Source organism: Sebastes fasciatus, chromosome 6 (genome assembly GCF_043250625.1).
Source record: "Sebastes fasciatus isolate fSebFas1 chromosome 6, fSebFas1.pri, whole genome shotgun sequence".
Classification (NCBI taxonomy): domain Eukaryota; kingdom Metazoa; phylum Chordata; class Actinopteri; order Perciformes; family Sebastidae; genus Sebastes; species Sebastes fasciatus.
The window spans coordinates 17,530,562-17,547,781 of record NC_133800.1 but is presented as its reverse complement, the minus strand read 5'-3'; the positions used below and the strand labels follow the sequence as shown (position 1 = coordinate 17,547,781).

Sequence of the window (17,220 nt, the reverse complement as noted above, 5' to 3'; positions counted from 1 at the left end):
GCTGTCAATCAGGGCAGGCAGCCAATGAGAGGAGCTGGAGTCTGACGTCAGGGAGGATATTGTGGATGTTTGGCCAGTTACAACTGAGAGGGGTGTTACTGTTTTCACCAGCTTTTCTCTGATTGGTCGTTTACGGATGTCACCAAACTTCTGTCATCCAATCACTTTGCACCGCGTTTGTTACTGAATTGTATAAACATTTTATTTTTTTACTCTTGATTAAGAGCATACATGCAAAAACTATGCCAAAAGAAATGGGAAAATTTATTTGTGCGTTTTATTTAAGATAAGATAAGATATTCCTTTATTAGTCCAGCAGTGGGGACATTTGCAGTGTACAGGAGCAAAGGGGATAGTGCAAAAAACAAGATGCATCAGTTAACAGTAAAAAAAAAAGAAAAAAAAAAGAGCTAAACAAAGTGTAACAAAATATGAACCATTTAAATAGAAGGCAGTATAAAAATAGGAGCAGTATATACAGTATTGACAATAAACAGACAATAAACAAAATTGCATAAGTGTAAAATGATATTGCACAGTGAGAATGAATGAATGAATGAAATTCCACCTGAAAATATCAGGTTCTTGTCAGTTTTTTGGTGTGTAAGTGTTTGTGGTCTAATGGGAGCAGTGCTGGTTGTGGAGTGTGACAGCTGCAGGAATGACATTTTAGAGCAGCAAACAGTTTATGGTGTGTATCTTCTGAATTAGTATATATTGTGCTTTATCTTGAAAACCATTATCAATTACTAAAGTAACTGTTTATTACTCTTGCCTGGACAAAATACACATTCTATTTCCAACAAGCCAGTTCAGACCCCCAGTTTCATTTACGCCTGTCACCAAACTTCTGTCATCCAATTACATTGCACCGCGTTGTTACTGAAGAATTGTATAAACATATAAACAGCATATGCAAAACTATGCAAAGGAACGGAACAAATTTATTTGTATTTGTAGGAGCAATCCATACGGAAATCTGTATAAATGGGCATTTTAGAGCAGCAAACAGTTTATGGGGTGTATCTTCTGAAGTATTATGTATTGTGCTTTATCTTGAAAATCATTATCAATTATTAAAGTAACAGTGTTTATTACTCTTGCCTGGACAAAATAAACATTTTATTTCCTACAAGTCAGTTCAGACCTCCAGTGACCAAACTACAGTATGTCAAGACAAGTAATCTTCATTTCATGCATAAATCACCTGCCAGGTTTACCACCCACACTATGTCTCGAACACTGTAAGCCCTTTCAGGATGCTTCATCGTACTGTCCCAATAGATACATGTTTGTTGTGGGTAAGGGTTTCAGTTCACGGGCCAGAGAAAGTTGATCCTGTTCCGTAAGTGATAGGGTATTCTTCTTTTGTCTCTCTCTAGGCTGTCAAGGTAGGACCAAGTTCCTGTATTCTGCGGCGCAGCTCCGTGGAGTCCAACAGAGGGCCAGATTGAGGTTCCTGTAGGTACACAGAAAGACTCCTGCAACACACAAGGCATATAGCAGTTAGAAGGAGAGTGACATCACAGCATAGTAAATGTGCTCTGTCTAAAGCAGCAAGAGACTGATTAAACTACTAGGGGCATACATTTTTATTTTCTTGAAATTTATCCTGTTTAGACCTAGTATCTTAAATCAGCACATATTCAGATTGTGTCCCAACTGTGACAGACTCCAGTTCATAAGTGGCATCAGAATACATCCCAAACGAATTTTGAGTAAACACTTGTGATCAGATTTTAGCGTCCCTGTTTATATTTGAGTTTATCTGTAGGAAAATGTGTCTGCAGAAGAGAAAAAAGTTAACATTTGCACATGGCCATCTGGACCAAACAGCTAGAGAAAATGATAGTAGTCCCTCTTTGATGCATCGCCCCAGGTGTAAGTCTACAGTTGAAATCGCTATTTTTTGCTTTATAATACATATTGTAATTTTGTCAATCTATACAATGGAATATGGTGAACCACTTAACATTATGCATTTCTCGTTGTCTAACTTAATTACTTCAGTTAATTATATATTGGAGTTCATGTTACCAGGTGATGACATTTTCCCTTCATACCAACAACAATGAGGGGAAACAACATGATACTATACCAGATGCTTCATAGTTTTGCTGTTATTTAAAATTAAAAAATAGTCAACAGCGATCTTAAAAACTCAGAGATCTTTAGAATATAAATCAAATGTTTTTGTGAAAATTTTGTCTTGCACTTTAAAGTTTAGCAAACTAAAATCTTTAGTGTGGTTCACCCTGTGTTCACCCCACTCTACACAGTGCATGGTCACATGGGTTCCCGACACCTCTGAGTGTGGTTACAATCAAATCAGTTGGTTTTGGGCACAGTCACACATGTATGTAGAGCTGTACACGTGTAACCAGGTCACCCGCGAAGCATTTTGTGTGAACAGTGTGAACAAAGTGTGTGACATACTGCACACTATAAACCACAAAGCCAGTGAATATAAGAATGCCAGTGTCTTACTCTACTGAGGATTGTGGGGTGACGCTCCAGGTCTTTTCCCAACAAGTTGCTGCCTCCCGCCTCCTGCCAAGCCTCCACAGCACCTCACCACACCACAGCCCTGCACCCACACACTCTGAGACAGCACATACAACATGATTACATCTTCCAACATAAGACCACGCATACCAATTACAGATTCACTACAGTCCTACAGTACATTCGTGTCAAATTGATACAGTTCTTGGCTCATACATGTGCAGGTGTGTAGGTGTTATGTGTAAAAACCTCTAAAATAAGATGTGAAGATCATAGTTAAAGTTTACATTTAATATCTGCTCCTCATTAAAGAACAGAGATGATTTGTGGAACATTAGTTTCATTTTCATTCAGACCCTTTTATATAGGCATTGAACAGACAAACACTGTTCAAATCGTAGTTCATAATGCTCAAGTTTGTGCATTGAGTGCATATGACTGACCTTAACTTGCCTCTGCCCTAGCGCAATGACATGAATCCTGTGTCAAAAATAGCTTCATGCTCTGCTGTCTATATCATTAAGTTACAGTTGTGTTGTGTATACAGTACCTGGGCATGCCTGCATGCTGAGCTGTAGGTCTCTCAGTGCCTCTCTCAGTCGGTCTGTCTGGGTGAAGCTGATGCCCCTACCAGCTAGTGAAAGCCCCTTCAGCCTCTGGAGGACACACAGATCTGTTCCCTGCTTGCCAACCATATCTGCACTGGGGATCTGTGGTGGGAAGTCTGTAAGGGAACAATCAACAGAATAAAATGTAACAGAAGCTGTAGGGTGTGTAAAAAGGTCAATTTCTCTCCAAAGTATCAAAAAAGTCAGAAAAGCACTCACCTCTCTTTTTAAAGTGCACCTTCACCAGCAGGTTGAAACACCTGTAATGCAAAATACAATATCATGTGTTTGTTTATAATTCCAAAAACTGATGACAGATGGCAAGCCAATTTCATTTTACAGACCTTGTGTAGTGAGTCACAGCTTGTTTCCAGTCCCTCAGGTGAGTGTGGCAGTGACCCTGGAGGAGGTAGGCAGCTCCCACCCAGAGCAGCATCCCCATCCTATCCTCACCCTCTCCACTGAGAGCCCTAGTCTCAGCCTCACATGTCTTCTCTGGCTCTTCCAACACCATCTTCTCTGGCAGCAGCTCCAGTGTTGTAGTGATGACTTCATCGCACAGCGCCATGCAATCAGCTGGCCGTCGGGCCATGAGCAAGGCAGCGCCGGCCTGCAGGTACAGCTCAGGCAATTTGGGGAGGGGAGGGCCCTCAGCATGCAGCTGAGGCAGAGGCAAACAGATGTCAGATTCTTCTCTGTGGCAAACACATTATGACTTCTCACAAATGAGCTCATAGCATGCATATATAAATATATCCAAAGCTGACTGTTAAATTATGTTGTGTGTATGACAGTGTTTTCAGTCTTACTCCATGTTGATCTTCTGAGTGAAGAGCAGCCAGCAGGTCCAAATAATATTCCACACCCTCTGACACCCTGAAGAAAAAGCACCCACTTAACTACAATGTGGGTCCTAATGTATACTATACTGTATGTACTACTACTCTCATCTCCATCTACGTTTTCTGGGTTATTAGCAGTGGTCGGGTGCCAGTAAAAGAGTGTGCTGGTCTTCTCACCTCCCGTGGAGCACACACTTCAGGGCCAGATTGTGAAGGACAGAGAGGGCAGAGGGAACTGAGAGCAGGCTGCTCAGTGATTGGCTGCGCAGCAGTGAGGACAGGGAGAGGAGATGAGTCCCAGCCAGAGCAGGCTCTGTGGCAGAGGGCAACATCAAAGTCTGTGGGACAAGAGAGGCTTCATGTTTCAGTACGCAGACGTACACTTACATGAATATGTGTCAGTGTCCCAAATAAACTTTTTGGCTCTCCTGCTAAGGGCTATTCCACTACAACAAAGGCAGAGAATATTAAATATTATAAATATATAAAAATAATGTATCTACATCTACAAGACAAACATTTTACAGGCATTTGGCATCTTTCTTTGCTTTCCCTGTATGTACTGATTACTTATGCTACTCACTGAGTGAAGCAAACGAAGAGCTTGTATCTCAGCCTGTGTGTTGCCAAGCTGTCTGTAGATGAGCATGCTCTGGTACAGAGCACACACACACCGGGAGTCTGTCTCCAGTGCCTTCCTGTAACACTGCAATGCCATCTGAGGGCGCGTCTGGAGACAAATGCAAACACAAACTCTCACTGTAGACAAATGCTTAAACCTGTTATGCCCATTATCTGTTTGTATGTGTAGACACTGTTTGCATGTGTACCATATGGGCGAGGCAAGAGCCTGAGAGGAGGTGTGTGTATGCTATTAGAGTTCTGGGAGCAGGCAGGGAGGAAGCTGACTGCAGACCAGACAGCGCTTCTGAACTCCGACCCTCGCTCAATCTTTCTGCACCTTAATGAAACATACAGAAGACAGCAAAACACAGGATTGCACCCGTGGAAAAAAAGTAAATAGATCATACCCAGGTGAAATACGTATAAATAAAGACATTAACACTATGCTTAAGCTTCATACAATATTTAAGTCCTGACACAGCAAACCGTATCTCAACGTTCAATATGCGTTAACGAAAAAAACAGGAGTGTTGCTGACCTTGGGCAATTAAAGTACAGATCTGCAATAATTCAATAAGCCTTCTTGGGTCCATCACCAGTTGTGGAATGTCAGAGGACTTTCCCTTTGGCTCGCTGCTCACCTCATCCCAAACTCCAGTAGACAGCATGTCAAACTCAGAGAACAGCTCATCCTGCAACACAGTAAAAAAAAATACAGTATAGTTTTACAGTATCCCACACAGTTGGGGACTGGACACTGCAGCATGCCGACAAATATATATTTTGCTGGCAGAGACAGGAAAAGAAATATTGGGGGAAATTGCACTTGAATTGTTATGAAGGAGGTTTACGTTTCTACATGTTTTCTTCAAACAAACAAAAGCACAACATAATTAATTTCTCTGTGGGATTGGAATATCAATGCAACACTAGATAGTAGTTGGTATGTGGCATATGTCTCGTAAATAACAAACATGGCCTGAACTCCAACATGATGCAGAGACTAGCTTTTGAATTTATAGACATATGGCACATATTCATATCACATAGCCTTCTTACTGGTTACATCACAAACAAAACATGAAAGCTAACTGACCCATTGTTTTAGGAGGACTCAGTGGTTTGGTCAACAACCAACAACCAGAGGCTAAATGAAAGCCACCTCATCAGCCTAAACAAACTGTGCTTAACAGGTAGATGCAGCAGAGTTCAAGTGAGGAGCGAACACAGCCTTAAAACAGGATCTTACCTGACATTCCTGTATAGTTTTCAGCTGGCAGGTGGATAGCCATATGGCCCACTGCAAACAGAGAAGGTACAGGACACTGGGATTCAAAGCTGTGTTTCCCACTGATTTGAGAACTGTTCTCCAAAAAACAGGAGGGTCTGGAGCAAGAGGGTCATCTCCTGTCATCTGTAGAACTGTATGGAACAAATGCAGACTGTTAGAGTCAGAGTGGAGTAATCCTTCGAGCTAACATTAAACTGAATGTCAGGCTTAAGTGCCTGTGTCATCATTTCACAGCGTAAGCCAACTGTACCTCTCTCTGTGGCTTGTGTGAGGAGCAGCTCAGCTTCTGAGAACTGAGACTGAGCAGTGGAGCACATACAGGCATTGTACACCACTGTCAGCTCCAACTGTGTGTGATCTGCAAGAGGAGGGATACCTGTAGGAGAGGGACACAGGGAAAGGAAAGGAGAGGATGCATAATGGCGGTAACAGCTGAGCTCTCTGCCTTAACAAATTAGGCCTGGTTACATTCCTGACCACCTCTGAGTGTGGCTACAATCAAATCCCCACTACCCCACATCGGGTTTCATACATGTATTTGACCCTTATGAAGGAGATTGAGCACCTTGGATTTTCCTTAAAAGTTTGTGAAACTCAGAGGAACACCATCTCAGATGGGTCTGGTTCTGGCTCTGGTCTCGGCTCATTGCATCTCCTCCTCCTCCTCCTCCTCCTCCTTCTTGCTGCTGAAACAATGAAGTAAAAGCAAACTGGAAAAGTAACCAAGTTCATTTACTTAAGTACAATTTAGAGGTACTATTACTTTACTTGAGTATTTACATCTTATGCTACTTCACATTGCTGCTACACTATAATTTAGTGGGAAATACTTTTTAATCCACAACATCTATTAGGGTTTTACCTCTTAAAAAAGATTTAATACACAATGAAATTACAGTTTTTAATGATGCATATATATATATCATTACCCAACAGTACTACTGAACTGAACAGTAGCACTAAATGAATGCAGAGCTGTGTATTGTTTTATGGATGTTTTTAAGTTGTTTTATAATTTTATTCTCAGGTATTGTCTTATTTATTGTAGTATTTATCAAGTGTACTATTTATAGATTTTAAGGGCTGAGAGAGAGCCAGGGTAAAATGCATTTCATTGCGTTTCACTGTACACTGTACTTTTAATATGACAAATAAACTTGAAACTTGAAACTATATGGGCTACATTTGTTAAAATCAGCTCCATCGTGACCAGCTATTAACATTAGAATGATGCCTACATGTTAATGCATCTGTAATAATAATAATAATGAAATGTAATATAATATAATATTTATGGAGAGGAGCCATTCTGCATAATGACTAGTATTACTTTTGATATATTAGTAGTTGTATATATATATATATATATATGTAGTAAAGTATTTTTTTATATATATTTTTTTATTATATATATTTATATATATATATAATACATATATAAATATATTAGTAGTAGTAGTATATATATATAGTAAAGTATTTTTGTATATAATTGTTTTATTATATATATATATGTATATATATATATAATAAATACATATATATATATATATATATATATATATATGTAGTAAAGTATTTTTTTATATATATTTTTTTATTATATATATTTATATATATATATAATACATATATAAATATATTAGTAGTAGTAGTAGTATATATATATAGTAAAGTATTTTTGTATATAATTGTTTTATTATATATATATATATATATATATAAATACACATATATATATATATTAGTAGTAGTATATATATATATATATATATATATATATATATATATATATAGGTAGTATAGTATATTTTTCCGTCAATACTTCTGCATTTAGCCTAAGTAAAACTTAAATGCAAGACTTTGTTATACTGTGGTACTGCCATATTTACTTTACATTAAAAGATATGGATACTTTGATCAGCTAAAATAATCAATACATCAAAGTTAACAGTGGAAAACAGTCTGTTGTATGTTATTAGATACCAGAAGTATAAATCATACGTTAGCAATGATTATACACTGATTTTTGTTGCACTCTTAATCAATATATATATATATATAAGGATTAATTATGGTTAGAGGCTGATAACGTTGTGAAGTGAGAGGCTAACGTAAACAGGAGTAAAGAAGTAAACTCCCTACCTTCACTTTGTTTACCAACTCGTTGTTTTCCTGGATCCATCTCTCTAATAAAGACAGTGGTTGATGCATGTTATTAGACATTAAAGGCTGTTTCGTTACAGAGTTGTTGTTGTTGTGTTTGAACTTTCCCTCGTTGGTCAGATGGGAGCTAACTACCACCGGAAGTAAACATCAGAGCAGTGAGGTCGGTGCTGCCCCCTGTGGACAAACCAGGTAACTACACCTGCAGTCTGCTGACTGTCCAGCAGCTGGTGCTGTGACTGAGACAACTTCTCTGGTGTTCTGGAAACTTCAATTTAAGGATTTTTTTTTTGATTTTTTTTTACAGCCATCAAACTCTGAAGTGCTTCTGCTGTTTTGTGTCTGGTCATTAGCTTTATAACCCTCCAAATAAACATACAGACACTGATAATTGCACAACATTAATGTATTCAGTGCAGTATTCATACAGGTCTAAAGCAAGTGAACACAAGCCAAGGCTGTAATTGTATTGCAGCTGAGTCATCCTTGAGGCTGCCAGGACAGCCATTTTTCTAGTTTGTCCCTCCCAAGGTGACTCCCTGTTTTCTCACCCAGTTCCTCTCCTCTCCTCTCCTCTCATCCCTTATTTCATCCCCCCATCAGTGCATCATCTTGTTCCCTGCAACCTCCATTCTTCATCCTCCTTTCTTTCATTGTCTCAAATCACAGAAACCCCTAAATATACCCCCATGGAAAAACAAGGGAAGCTCCTGACATAGGCTCCTCCACAATATATACACTCACACACTTGCAGCTGCATAGGCATGCGCACACAGATATACACAAGAGATGTCTTTCTTTCTGGTTCCCCACATCTTTTTTCCCCTGTATGGGTTTCACTATTATGTGACATTTTCCTCTGCATCGATCCTGCTATTTTCCATCTCTCTCTGTCTCCCCCTCTCTCCATCCATCCCTTCAAGGACAAGGTCATTACATGGCAGGAACCACCCAAATCATTTTCCGCTGTCCCTCTGCCAATGTCATTCACATGGCAAGACTTCAAAGTTTCGTAAAAAAAAATGTTACCGAAACAAATCCAATCATGGCAGCATTAAAGTGCAGATTATTATTTGAGGAACCAACAAAAAAAAAGAGAAATCTACCTGTTCTGTTGGAGTTAACAGCTGCCCAACAATGTACTTAAACACTCTTCAGATTACGAATATAGTCACTGACCAACACGGGTGATAAAACCCAAACCGTGTCCATGTTTGTAATATTTCTCCAGCAGGTATATTCTACCACAGCATGATAAATTATGAGTCTTTTTTTCTGTAGACTTCAGCTGCTTACTGTTGGTTCAAATAACAAGGTATTGAGGAACATGATATGAATTCTGCCTACTCTGCTCCATTATCCTCATCTATAAAACATGAAGCTAGTGGAGGAAGGGGATGTGCTGCATGTTATTTCTGCCCTGCATGGCCCTCAGCATGTCAGGAACATGTGACATGTGCTGCAAAACACACCATTGCTCGAGGACAGGTTAAGGGCCTTGCATATCACACGGTCCCCTGGGTGTCATTCGGCTGACAATACACATGTTCACAGGGTTGAAGAATGGCTGATACAGTGAAATGACTGTGTGCTGAACCGTCTATTCTTTAACATGCATCTCACGGGAAAGGCACAGTTCTCCCTTCTCCTTTAAGACAAACTCACTCACCCTGAGTTTGAGTAATCAATAGGTGCTGTAACTGGTCCTGTTCTCAGAGCAGACATCCCTTTAGATCAGCAGAGGCAGCTCAGTTTGGTTCTGTGAGTGCTGTATCATCATAGCTCATCCTGATGTGCATGCACTATAATGCTGCTGTTTATGCTGCTTTTTGGGTTTTATGTCAGTGCTGTGCCATGTTTGGCCTGCAGCCATGTGTGCACATCTGGAGATTATTTAGTCTTCAGCTACAAAAATAAGTAGAAACTAAGAGATGAAAAGTAATGTTTGACGTATAAGGGAGGAAACAATCCTTGTGTGTGTGTGTGTTTGTGTGTGTGTGTAGTAGTAAGAGAGGGAGAGAGTCTGTCAATGGCCCAGCAGTTGAGTTGAGTCCCAGGGGGTTGGCGTGGATCTGCAAACTCACACTGCAGCAGCAGCACAGCTACAGAGAGAATCAGCAGAACACACCGCTCACAATCAGTTCACACTTTAGCCACAGCATATACCCAAAATCTGAATATGTCTTTAAATGTGCAAAATCTTGCAAAAGTGATAATATTATCAGGCTGTTTATAAAGAGCCACAGCAATTGACAGTTGCAAATATGTCTCACAACTATTAATTACTATAATTATTATATTATTATTAATATAAGTGTTTTTATGCACAAAAAGATATAAAGTGAGAGTGATGCTTTATTTTTTTTAACATGCTATAAAACCTGCTTTGATAAAATTCTCATCATTAACACCTTCAGTAAAAATACAACTCATCAAGCAGGTGCTTCAGTGATTAGGGTGGATATATTCCTGTGCAGGCAGAAGAGCAGATAGCTCTTTAAACAGAGTGTGTCCTGCTGCTGACTAGTGACTTTTCCCTCCCTCCTATATAAACCCAACTATTAATTACTAAAATTATTATATTATTATTAATATAAGTGTTTTTATGCACAAAAAGATATAAAGTGAGAGTGATGCTTTATTTTTTGTTTTTAACATGCTATAAAACCTGCTTTGTTAAAATACTCCTTATTAACACCTTCAGTAAAAATACAACTCATCAAGCAGGTTGCTTCAATGATTAGGGTGAATATATCCAATTTATTCAGTTTTTTCCCCCTGGCCATCAGACTTTTAAATAGATAATTCATACGATACCTTCTCACACAAAAATATATCTTATACTGTATATACTGTATATGTTCTTAATGTATATGTTCTTAATATGTCCTTGTACAAAGTAATTCCTTTTATAATTGTAATGTAAATGTAATTATAATTCAACTTATTATTTCAATGGAGCTTCCCAGCAAAAAATTTTTCACACGTTTGTACCTCCAATATAAACCCAACTATTAATTACTAAAATTGTTATATTATTATTAATATAAGTGTTTTTATGCACAAAATGTCTTAAGATATAAAGTGAGTGATGCTTTATTTTTTTTTAACATGCTATAAAAGCTGCTTTGATAAAATACTCCTCATTAACTACCTAACTACTTACTACTACTATTTACTACTCTAACCACTGGTGCACTTTACACTATACATCCTATATATCACTTTATAGACTGCACATATGCACATATTACATTTATGTATTGCACATACTACATTTATTTATTGACGGACTGTACACACTATGTTCAGCCATTCACTCTGTATCTGTTATATCTCTATTATTATAGTTTTTGTATACCTTTACCTCTCCTGTGTTTCACTCTGTTTGCTGATGTTGCTGCTTTGACACCTGAATTTCCCCCCGGGCATTAATAAAGGTTCATCTTATCTTATCTTATCTTATTAACACCTTCAGTAAAAAAATACAACTCATCAAGCAGGTGCTTCACTGATTATAGGGTGAATATATTCCTAAATAACCAAAATATGAATGTCTTCAAATGTGCAAAATCTTGCAAAAGTAATAAGTTATCAGGCTGTTTATAAAGAGCCACAGCAATTGACAGTTGCAAATATGTCTCATAACTATTAATTACTAAATATTATTATATTATTATTAATATAAGTGTTTTTATGCACAAAAAGATATAAAGTGAGAGTGATGCTTTATTTTTTTTTAACATGCTATAAAACCTGCTTTGATAAAATACCCATCATTAACATCTTCAGTAAAAATACAACTCATCAAGCAGGTGCTTCAGTGATTATAGGGTGAATATATTCCTGCGCATGAAGGCAGAAGAGCAGATATCTCTTTAAACAGAGTGCGTCTTGCTGCTGACTAGTGACTTTTCTCCCTCCCTCCTATATAAACCCAGCTCTCCCGCTCCTACTGCAGTCACTTCTCCTCCGTCCGGCCTCATCATGAGTTTCACGGTAGAGCACCACCTTTTCGGTCCGACCTCGTACCGCAAGGCTCCTCGGACAGCCTCGGTGTCCTCCAGCTCCGGCTTCCACTCCCAGCGCCGCCGCCTCCTCACCTACAGCCAGCCGTCCTCCATGGACAGCCTGGACACCTTCAACGGAGGCGACATGACGCGGAGGAACGAGAAGGAGATCCTGCAGACTCTCAACGACCGGTTCGCCGGCTACATCGACAAGGTGCGCAACCTGGAGATGCACAACCGCAACCTGGAGGCTGAAGCGGCGGCGCTGCGGCAGAGCCAGGCCGGACGCGCCTCAGTGGGGGAGCATTACGAGAGAGAGCTGGGCGACCTGAGGGGGCTCCTGCAGCAGCTGACCGGAGAGAAAGCTCGGGCGGCTCTTGAGCACGAACACCTGGAGGAAGACATCCAGCACCTGCGCGTCAGGCTGGACGACGAGGCGCGCAACCGGGATGAGCTGGAGGCTGCAGGGCGCGCCATGAAGAAGTACGTGGAGGAGTGCAGGCTGGCGAGGATGGAGCTGGATAAGAAGCTCCGTGCACTGGAAGAGGAGGCCGCTTTCCTGAAGAAGAACCACGAGGAAGAAGTGGCGGAGCTCCTCGAGCAGATTCACGGCGCGCAGGTGAGCTTCGACATGCGAGGAGACACGCTGAAGGCTGACGTCACCGGCGCACTGCGAGAGATCCGAGCTCAGCTGGACGGACACGCGTCCAAGAGCTCAACCCACGCGGAGGAATGGTTCAAAGGTGAGTTGGAGGAAAGAAAAAAGGGGAAAGTTTTAAAAACAAATCTTTTTTTAGTGTTTATTTAAATCACAGAGAAACTTCCACGTGCCCTTTTATTTGTTTTGCACAATTTAAGACTATACAACATAAAAAAAAAAGAAAGAATAATATAAAGTGCAGGAAGAGGCAAAAAAAAACACTGGGCTTATCTGAAGCCTCCACCTAGAGACAAGATTAATATAAAGAAATAATAGATTACATAATAGTGATAACAAACGATTAGGACAAGATATATATAATAACAACAATAACAATACAGTAAATATATCAAAAAAAGATAAGTGTGTGTGTGTGTTTGTGTGTGTTGCGTGGAAGTGTATGGTTAGTGTGCAGCACAGTGTTTGTTCTCTGTCCGTGGTGCTGAAGTCTATTCACATGTTTAAATTAGCTTATTTATTTTTTGAGGTTGTTTTCTCTATAGTGTACTTGATGGGTTTGTCTGTAAGCTCATCTACTTAAAAGTTGGTTTATAGACTGTTGTAATTACAAACAGTGGATTGCATATAGGAAAACAGCCTTGAATAAAGGGACAAAGTAAAAAATAAGAAAAATAAATTAGCCTATTTGTAGCCCTGTTGTAATGCATAAGGTGATTTTAAGGGAATGAGCAGTGGTCGTGCTCATATCAGGGTTGCAGGAGTTGAAATGAGAACCTTAACACACAAACTATTTCGCATGCTGACTTCTAATCTCTGCAGATAAACAGATCAGGTCTTGATCCCACCAACCTGCCAGATCGCAAATTAAGTAAATCAAGGCGGATAGGATGAATATAAACCGCATGCAAGATCAATAGGCTATTAGTTAAATAATATGACCTCGAGTTTAAATGCTGCGCCTCTCTGTGGGCGCGTCTCTGCCGCAGAATGGTCATTTTTACTTCAAGGCAGGCACTGCAGGAGTGAGATGGCACACAGAGAGAGGAGACTGTGATTCATTTGCACTCTCACTGCTGGTAACAGTGGGTGTGTTCTTTGCTTTCGCCCCATGTGTGCTGTTGTGTGTCTCTATACATGAACCTGAACCTCTACAAATAGAATAGTTGCATGAAGGTCACTGTTAGATACTGCTTCATCATTCTAGCTGTCATCCTCCTTGATGTCGTGACTGGAGACCACCAAGGACATGGAAGTGACAGCTATGCATGTAGATCATGATGGATGAATCCTCTTCACAAGTATACTGTAAGAAGATGCAACATCAGATGCACACTGACCTTTGTAATACTGCACAAATACACAGTCGACAACTTTAAAGACCAAGAAGGGTGTTTTATCTGCACTGCATGTCACAGAGCTTAATGAGCTATAGATTGACTCTTGCTGCACATCGACGTGCTGACTTGATGTAACCAGTGAAAGGTGCAAACAGAATGACCTTCCCTGTGTGGTGGTGTCCAGCTGACTGCAGCAGCGTGGCTCATTCATGCTTGGAGGAGGGAGGGAGCTGAGTCAGACTCCTGACTGACAGATGGACACTGCCAAGGTTACTCAGGCTCCCTAGTGGAGACTCTCTGAGGACGGGTCAAATGTCTCAGGATCAAGATAAAAAACAACAATGCATGCCCGTGGACTCAATAAGAATGCAGGATTTCTCTGTACTTCAGCAGGTCACTGTCAAACAGTTTTGGGACGTGAGCCAGTCAATGGTATGACACAGCAAATGTAATTTTCTAAGTCGTTCTTTTGTATATCATGTCTGCAGTGCGTATGGAGCATCTGTCTGAAGCTGCCAGGTCCAACCAGAGTGCAATCCGTGGAAGCCAGGAGGAGATCATTGACTACCGCCGTCAGCTCCAGAGCCGCACTATTGAGCTGGAGACTCTTCGTGGAACCAAGGACTCACTGGAGAGGCAGCGTATGGAGAGTGAAGACAGACACCACGATGACCTCAACTCCCTACAGGCAGGACACCAACACAAATATCTCACATTGGGGGAAACCACGTTCATCTCCCCTCCTTACCACCTGCATAATATTTGACTTGTGAAGCTACATGTTTTTCTTTTTGCAGGAGACCATCAATCAGCTGGACAATGAGCTGAAATCCACCAAATGGGAGATGGCCAGCCAGCTGAAAGACTATCAGGAGCTGCTGAATGTGAAGATGGCTCTAGATATTGAGATCGCTGCTTATAGGTTGGCCAGGGTTTAAAACCACACATTATGAAATTGATTTTTAATGTCAAACGTTATTGACATTTTCCCTGACTGTGTGTCTTTGTGTTTTACAACAGGAAGTTACTGGAGGGAGAGGAGAACCGCTTCGTGTCAGGAGGAGGTCCCTACTCTTACCTGGAGAGCAGAATCTCCTCCCACATGAAAGTGAAAGAGGAGATCACAGATACCGTCATAGTGGAGGAACAGACAGATGAGACCCAGGTGACAGAGGTGACAGAGGAGGCAGATGAGGAGGAAGAGGAGGAAAAAGAGGAAGAAGAAGAAGAAGAAGAAGGTGAGGAAACCAAAGAAGAAGAGAAGGAAGAAGGTGAGGAAGCAGAAGATAAGAAGGAAGGAGAAGAGGAAAAGGAGGAAGAAAAGGAAGAGGAGGAGGAGAAGGATGAGGATGAGAAGGAGAAGGGAGAGGATGAGGAGGCAGGTGAGGAAGAAGAGTCCAAATCTCCAGAAAAGGATGCATCCCCTCAGCCTAAATCTCCTGCTGTCAAATCACCAGAATCTAAATCTCCACCAAAATCACCAGAACCTAAATCACCAGCAGCCAAATCCCCTATGCCCAAATCACCCACCAAGTCACCTGCACCAAAGTCACCTGTGTCAAAGTCCCCACCCAAATCCCCTGAATCTAAATCTCCTCGCCCCAAGAGCCCTGAACCAAAGTCTCCGGAGAAAGAGGAGGCCAAGCCTGCTGCCGCCAAAGACACCCCTAAAGAAGAGAAGAAAGAGGAGAAGCCTGTCAAGGAGGAAAAGAAGGAGAAAGAGCAACCTGTGAAGGAGGAGAAGAAGCCAGAGCCCAAGGAGAAGGAGCCAGAGAAGCCTGATACAAAGAAAGAGAGCAAGGCAGATGAAGCGCCAAAGAAGGATGACGCTTCGAAACCTGCTGCTCCCAGCAAGCCCGCAGAAGACAAACCTGCCCCCAAGTCTGAGCCTAAAGAGAGCGCTCCCCCCGCCAAGGAGGAGAAACCCTCTGCTCCTAAACCAGAGAAGGCCGAGCCAGAGGTGAAACCCGCCCCTAAAGCAGAGCCCGAGAAAACAGAGGGCAAGAAGGAAGAGGCAAAGAAGGAAGAGGCAAAGAAGCCAGAGGAGAAGCCCGCACCTAAAGCCGAACCCGAGAAAACAGAGAGCAAGAAAGACGAGAAGAAGCCAGAGGCCAAAAAGGAGCCTAGTAAAGAAGAGAGTAAGGAGGTGAAGGAGGCAGAGAAGGCGGAGAAATCTTCTGGCACAGAGTCAAAGGAGAGCAAGGACGAGAAGGCCAAGAAGTAAGAATGATGAGCTATGATTCAAGGCACGAGAAGAGGAGAGGAGAAGGAGGTGGAGATGCCAAAGAACTATGAGGGTAGGCAGGGTAAAGAGCAGGAGAAAGGGGCTGGACGCACCCAAATGTCCAAAGCAGGCGATGGTATGTAAGCAATAGTGATTTCTGTAGCAAATAACCCCACGCTCCCTAAGTATGGCCATTACACACCCCTGATGCTTCTGATGTATGACTGTAGTGAATGCAGAATGCTCTAAACTCTTTATCTGAATGTGACAAACTGCCCTTAATACATAACAAGTGCATTTAAACTGAATCCCGCTGACAGGGACTGCAGGGGCCTGCCTTCAAGGGTAGAGATGTCAATACAGTGTCAAGCTTAAGATTGTGACAGATATTGAATATAAAAAAAGGTATATTTAAGGAGATACAAATGTCTATATTATATTTACAGATACATCTATATGACAGACTTGAATTTTGCTTGTTGTGCACCTTAACGCAGCTTCTCTTGACTGACAGTTGAACTGCAGTGTCTCACTTCTTCTGATCTGCAATGCTAGGACGATGATGTGTCAACTATGTATGCTGAGAATATGCAATATGAAACAGATAAATAAAGAATGAAAAATCAAACATAAATGGCTTTTGGGAAATTTCTTAATCTGTTTAAAAAAAAAAAAAAAAAAAAATCAATGGTACATTGATTTCTGGTGAGAATTTATGAAGGAGAAGTGTCAGGAAGAGTGATAATAGAAGGTGCGAGGCCTGAGAGGTACACGCTGCGAGTAACTGCACTGCATTGCGGCTAAGGAGAGGGGGAGCTGTACCCACCCACAGCAGCCACTGCACCCTCCCTCACATCCCACAGACCACGCTCATGTATAAATCAGGAGCAGAGCTGCTCGATCGCACTGAACAGGCTCGGTATTGCCCATTATTTCCAGCTCTGCCTCACTG

At 41.1% G+C, this 17,220-nt stretch overlaps 2 protein-coding genes across 7 annotated transcripts; one reads left to right on the top strand and one right to left on the bottom strand.

Moving 5' to 3' along the window:
* Positions 1-247: 247 nt before the first annotated feature.
* Positions 248-9,243, bottom strand: fancg (FA complementation group G). 6 transcript variants are annotated; one of them, XM_074638134.1, is made up of 14 exons: positions 8,016-9,243; positions 6,436-6,580; positions 6,121-6,246; positions 5,829-6,001; positions 5,118-5,271; positions 4,786-4,910; positions 4,539-4,685; positions 4,133-4,293; positions 3,923-3,989; positions 3,458-3,774; positions 3,333-3,373; positions 3,056-3,229; positions 2,488-2,602; positions 248-1,481 (listed from the first exon to the last, which is right to left on the bottom strand). In XM_074638134.1, the coding sequence occupies exons 1-14, from the start codon at positions 8,094-8,096 to the stop codon at positions 1,379-1,381; spliced, it is 1,929 nt and encodes a 642-aa protein (XP_074494235.1). In that variant the 5' UTR covers positions 8,097-9,243; the 3' UTR covers positions 248-1,378. The 6 variants fall into 6 exon arrangements, with proteins under 6 accessions (XP_074494235.1, XP_074494234.1, XP_074494236.1 ...); XM_074638133.1 differs by having other exon boundaries at positions 4,786-4,916; positions 8,016-9,239; XM_074638135.1 differs by having other exon boundaries at positions 4,786-4,916; positions 6,436-6,556; positions 8,016-9,237.
* A 2,709-nt stretch (positions 9,244-11,952) lies between these two features.
* Positions 11,953-16,886, top strand: LOC141769239 (neurofilament medium polypeptide-like). The gene is made up of 4 exons (XM_074638109.1): positions 11,953-12,789; positions 14,533-14,732; positions 14,842-14,966; positions 15,065-16,886. Exons 1-4 carry the CDS (start codon positions 12,024-12,026, stop codon positions 16,266-16,268), a joined length of 2,295 nt encoding a protein of 764 aa, XP_074494210.1. The 5' UTR covers positions 11,953-12,023; the 3' UTR covers positions 16,269-16,886.
* Positions 16,887-17,220: the final 334 nt, after the last annotated feature.

What these genes read in the sequence shown, in the direction of transcription:
- fancg (XM_074638133.1), bottom strand. Translation starts at nt 8,096, where the DNA reads ATGTCTAATAACATGCATCAACCACTGTCTTTATTAGAGAGATGGATC. An exon ending in CTCTTCGTTTGCTTCACTCA is followed by an intron (nt 4,294 to 4,538) that starts GTGAGTAGCATA and finishes CTTGTCCCACAG; the next exon opens with ACTTTGATGTTGCCCTCTGC. An exon ending in GCTGTGACTCACTACACAAG is followed by an intron (nt 3,374 to 3,457) that starts GTCTGTAAAATG and finishes TTTGCATTACAG; the next exon opens with GTGTTTCAACCTGCTGGTGA.
- LOC141769239 (XM_074638109.1), top strand. Translation starts at nt 12,024, where the DNA reads ATGAGTTTCACGGTAGAGCACCACCTTTTCGGTCCGACCTCGTACCGC. An exon ending in ATGACCTCAACTCCCTACAG is followed by an intron (nt 14,733 to 14,841) that starts GCAGGACACCAA and finishes TTCTTTTTGCAG; the next exon opens with GAGACCATCAATCAGCTGGA. An exon ending in ATTGAGATCGCTGCTTATAG is followed by an intron (nt 14,967 to 15,064) that starts GTTGGCCAGGGT and finishes GTTTTACAACAG; the next exon opens with GAAGTTACTGGAGGGAGAGG.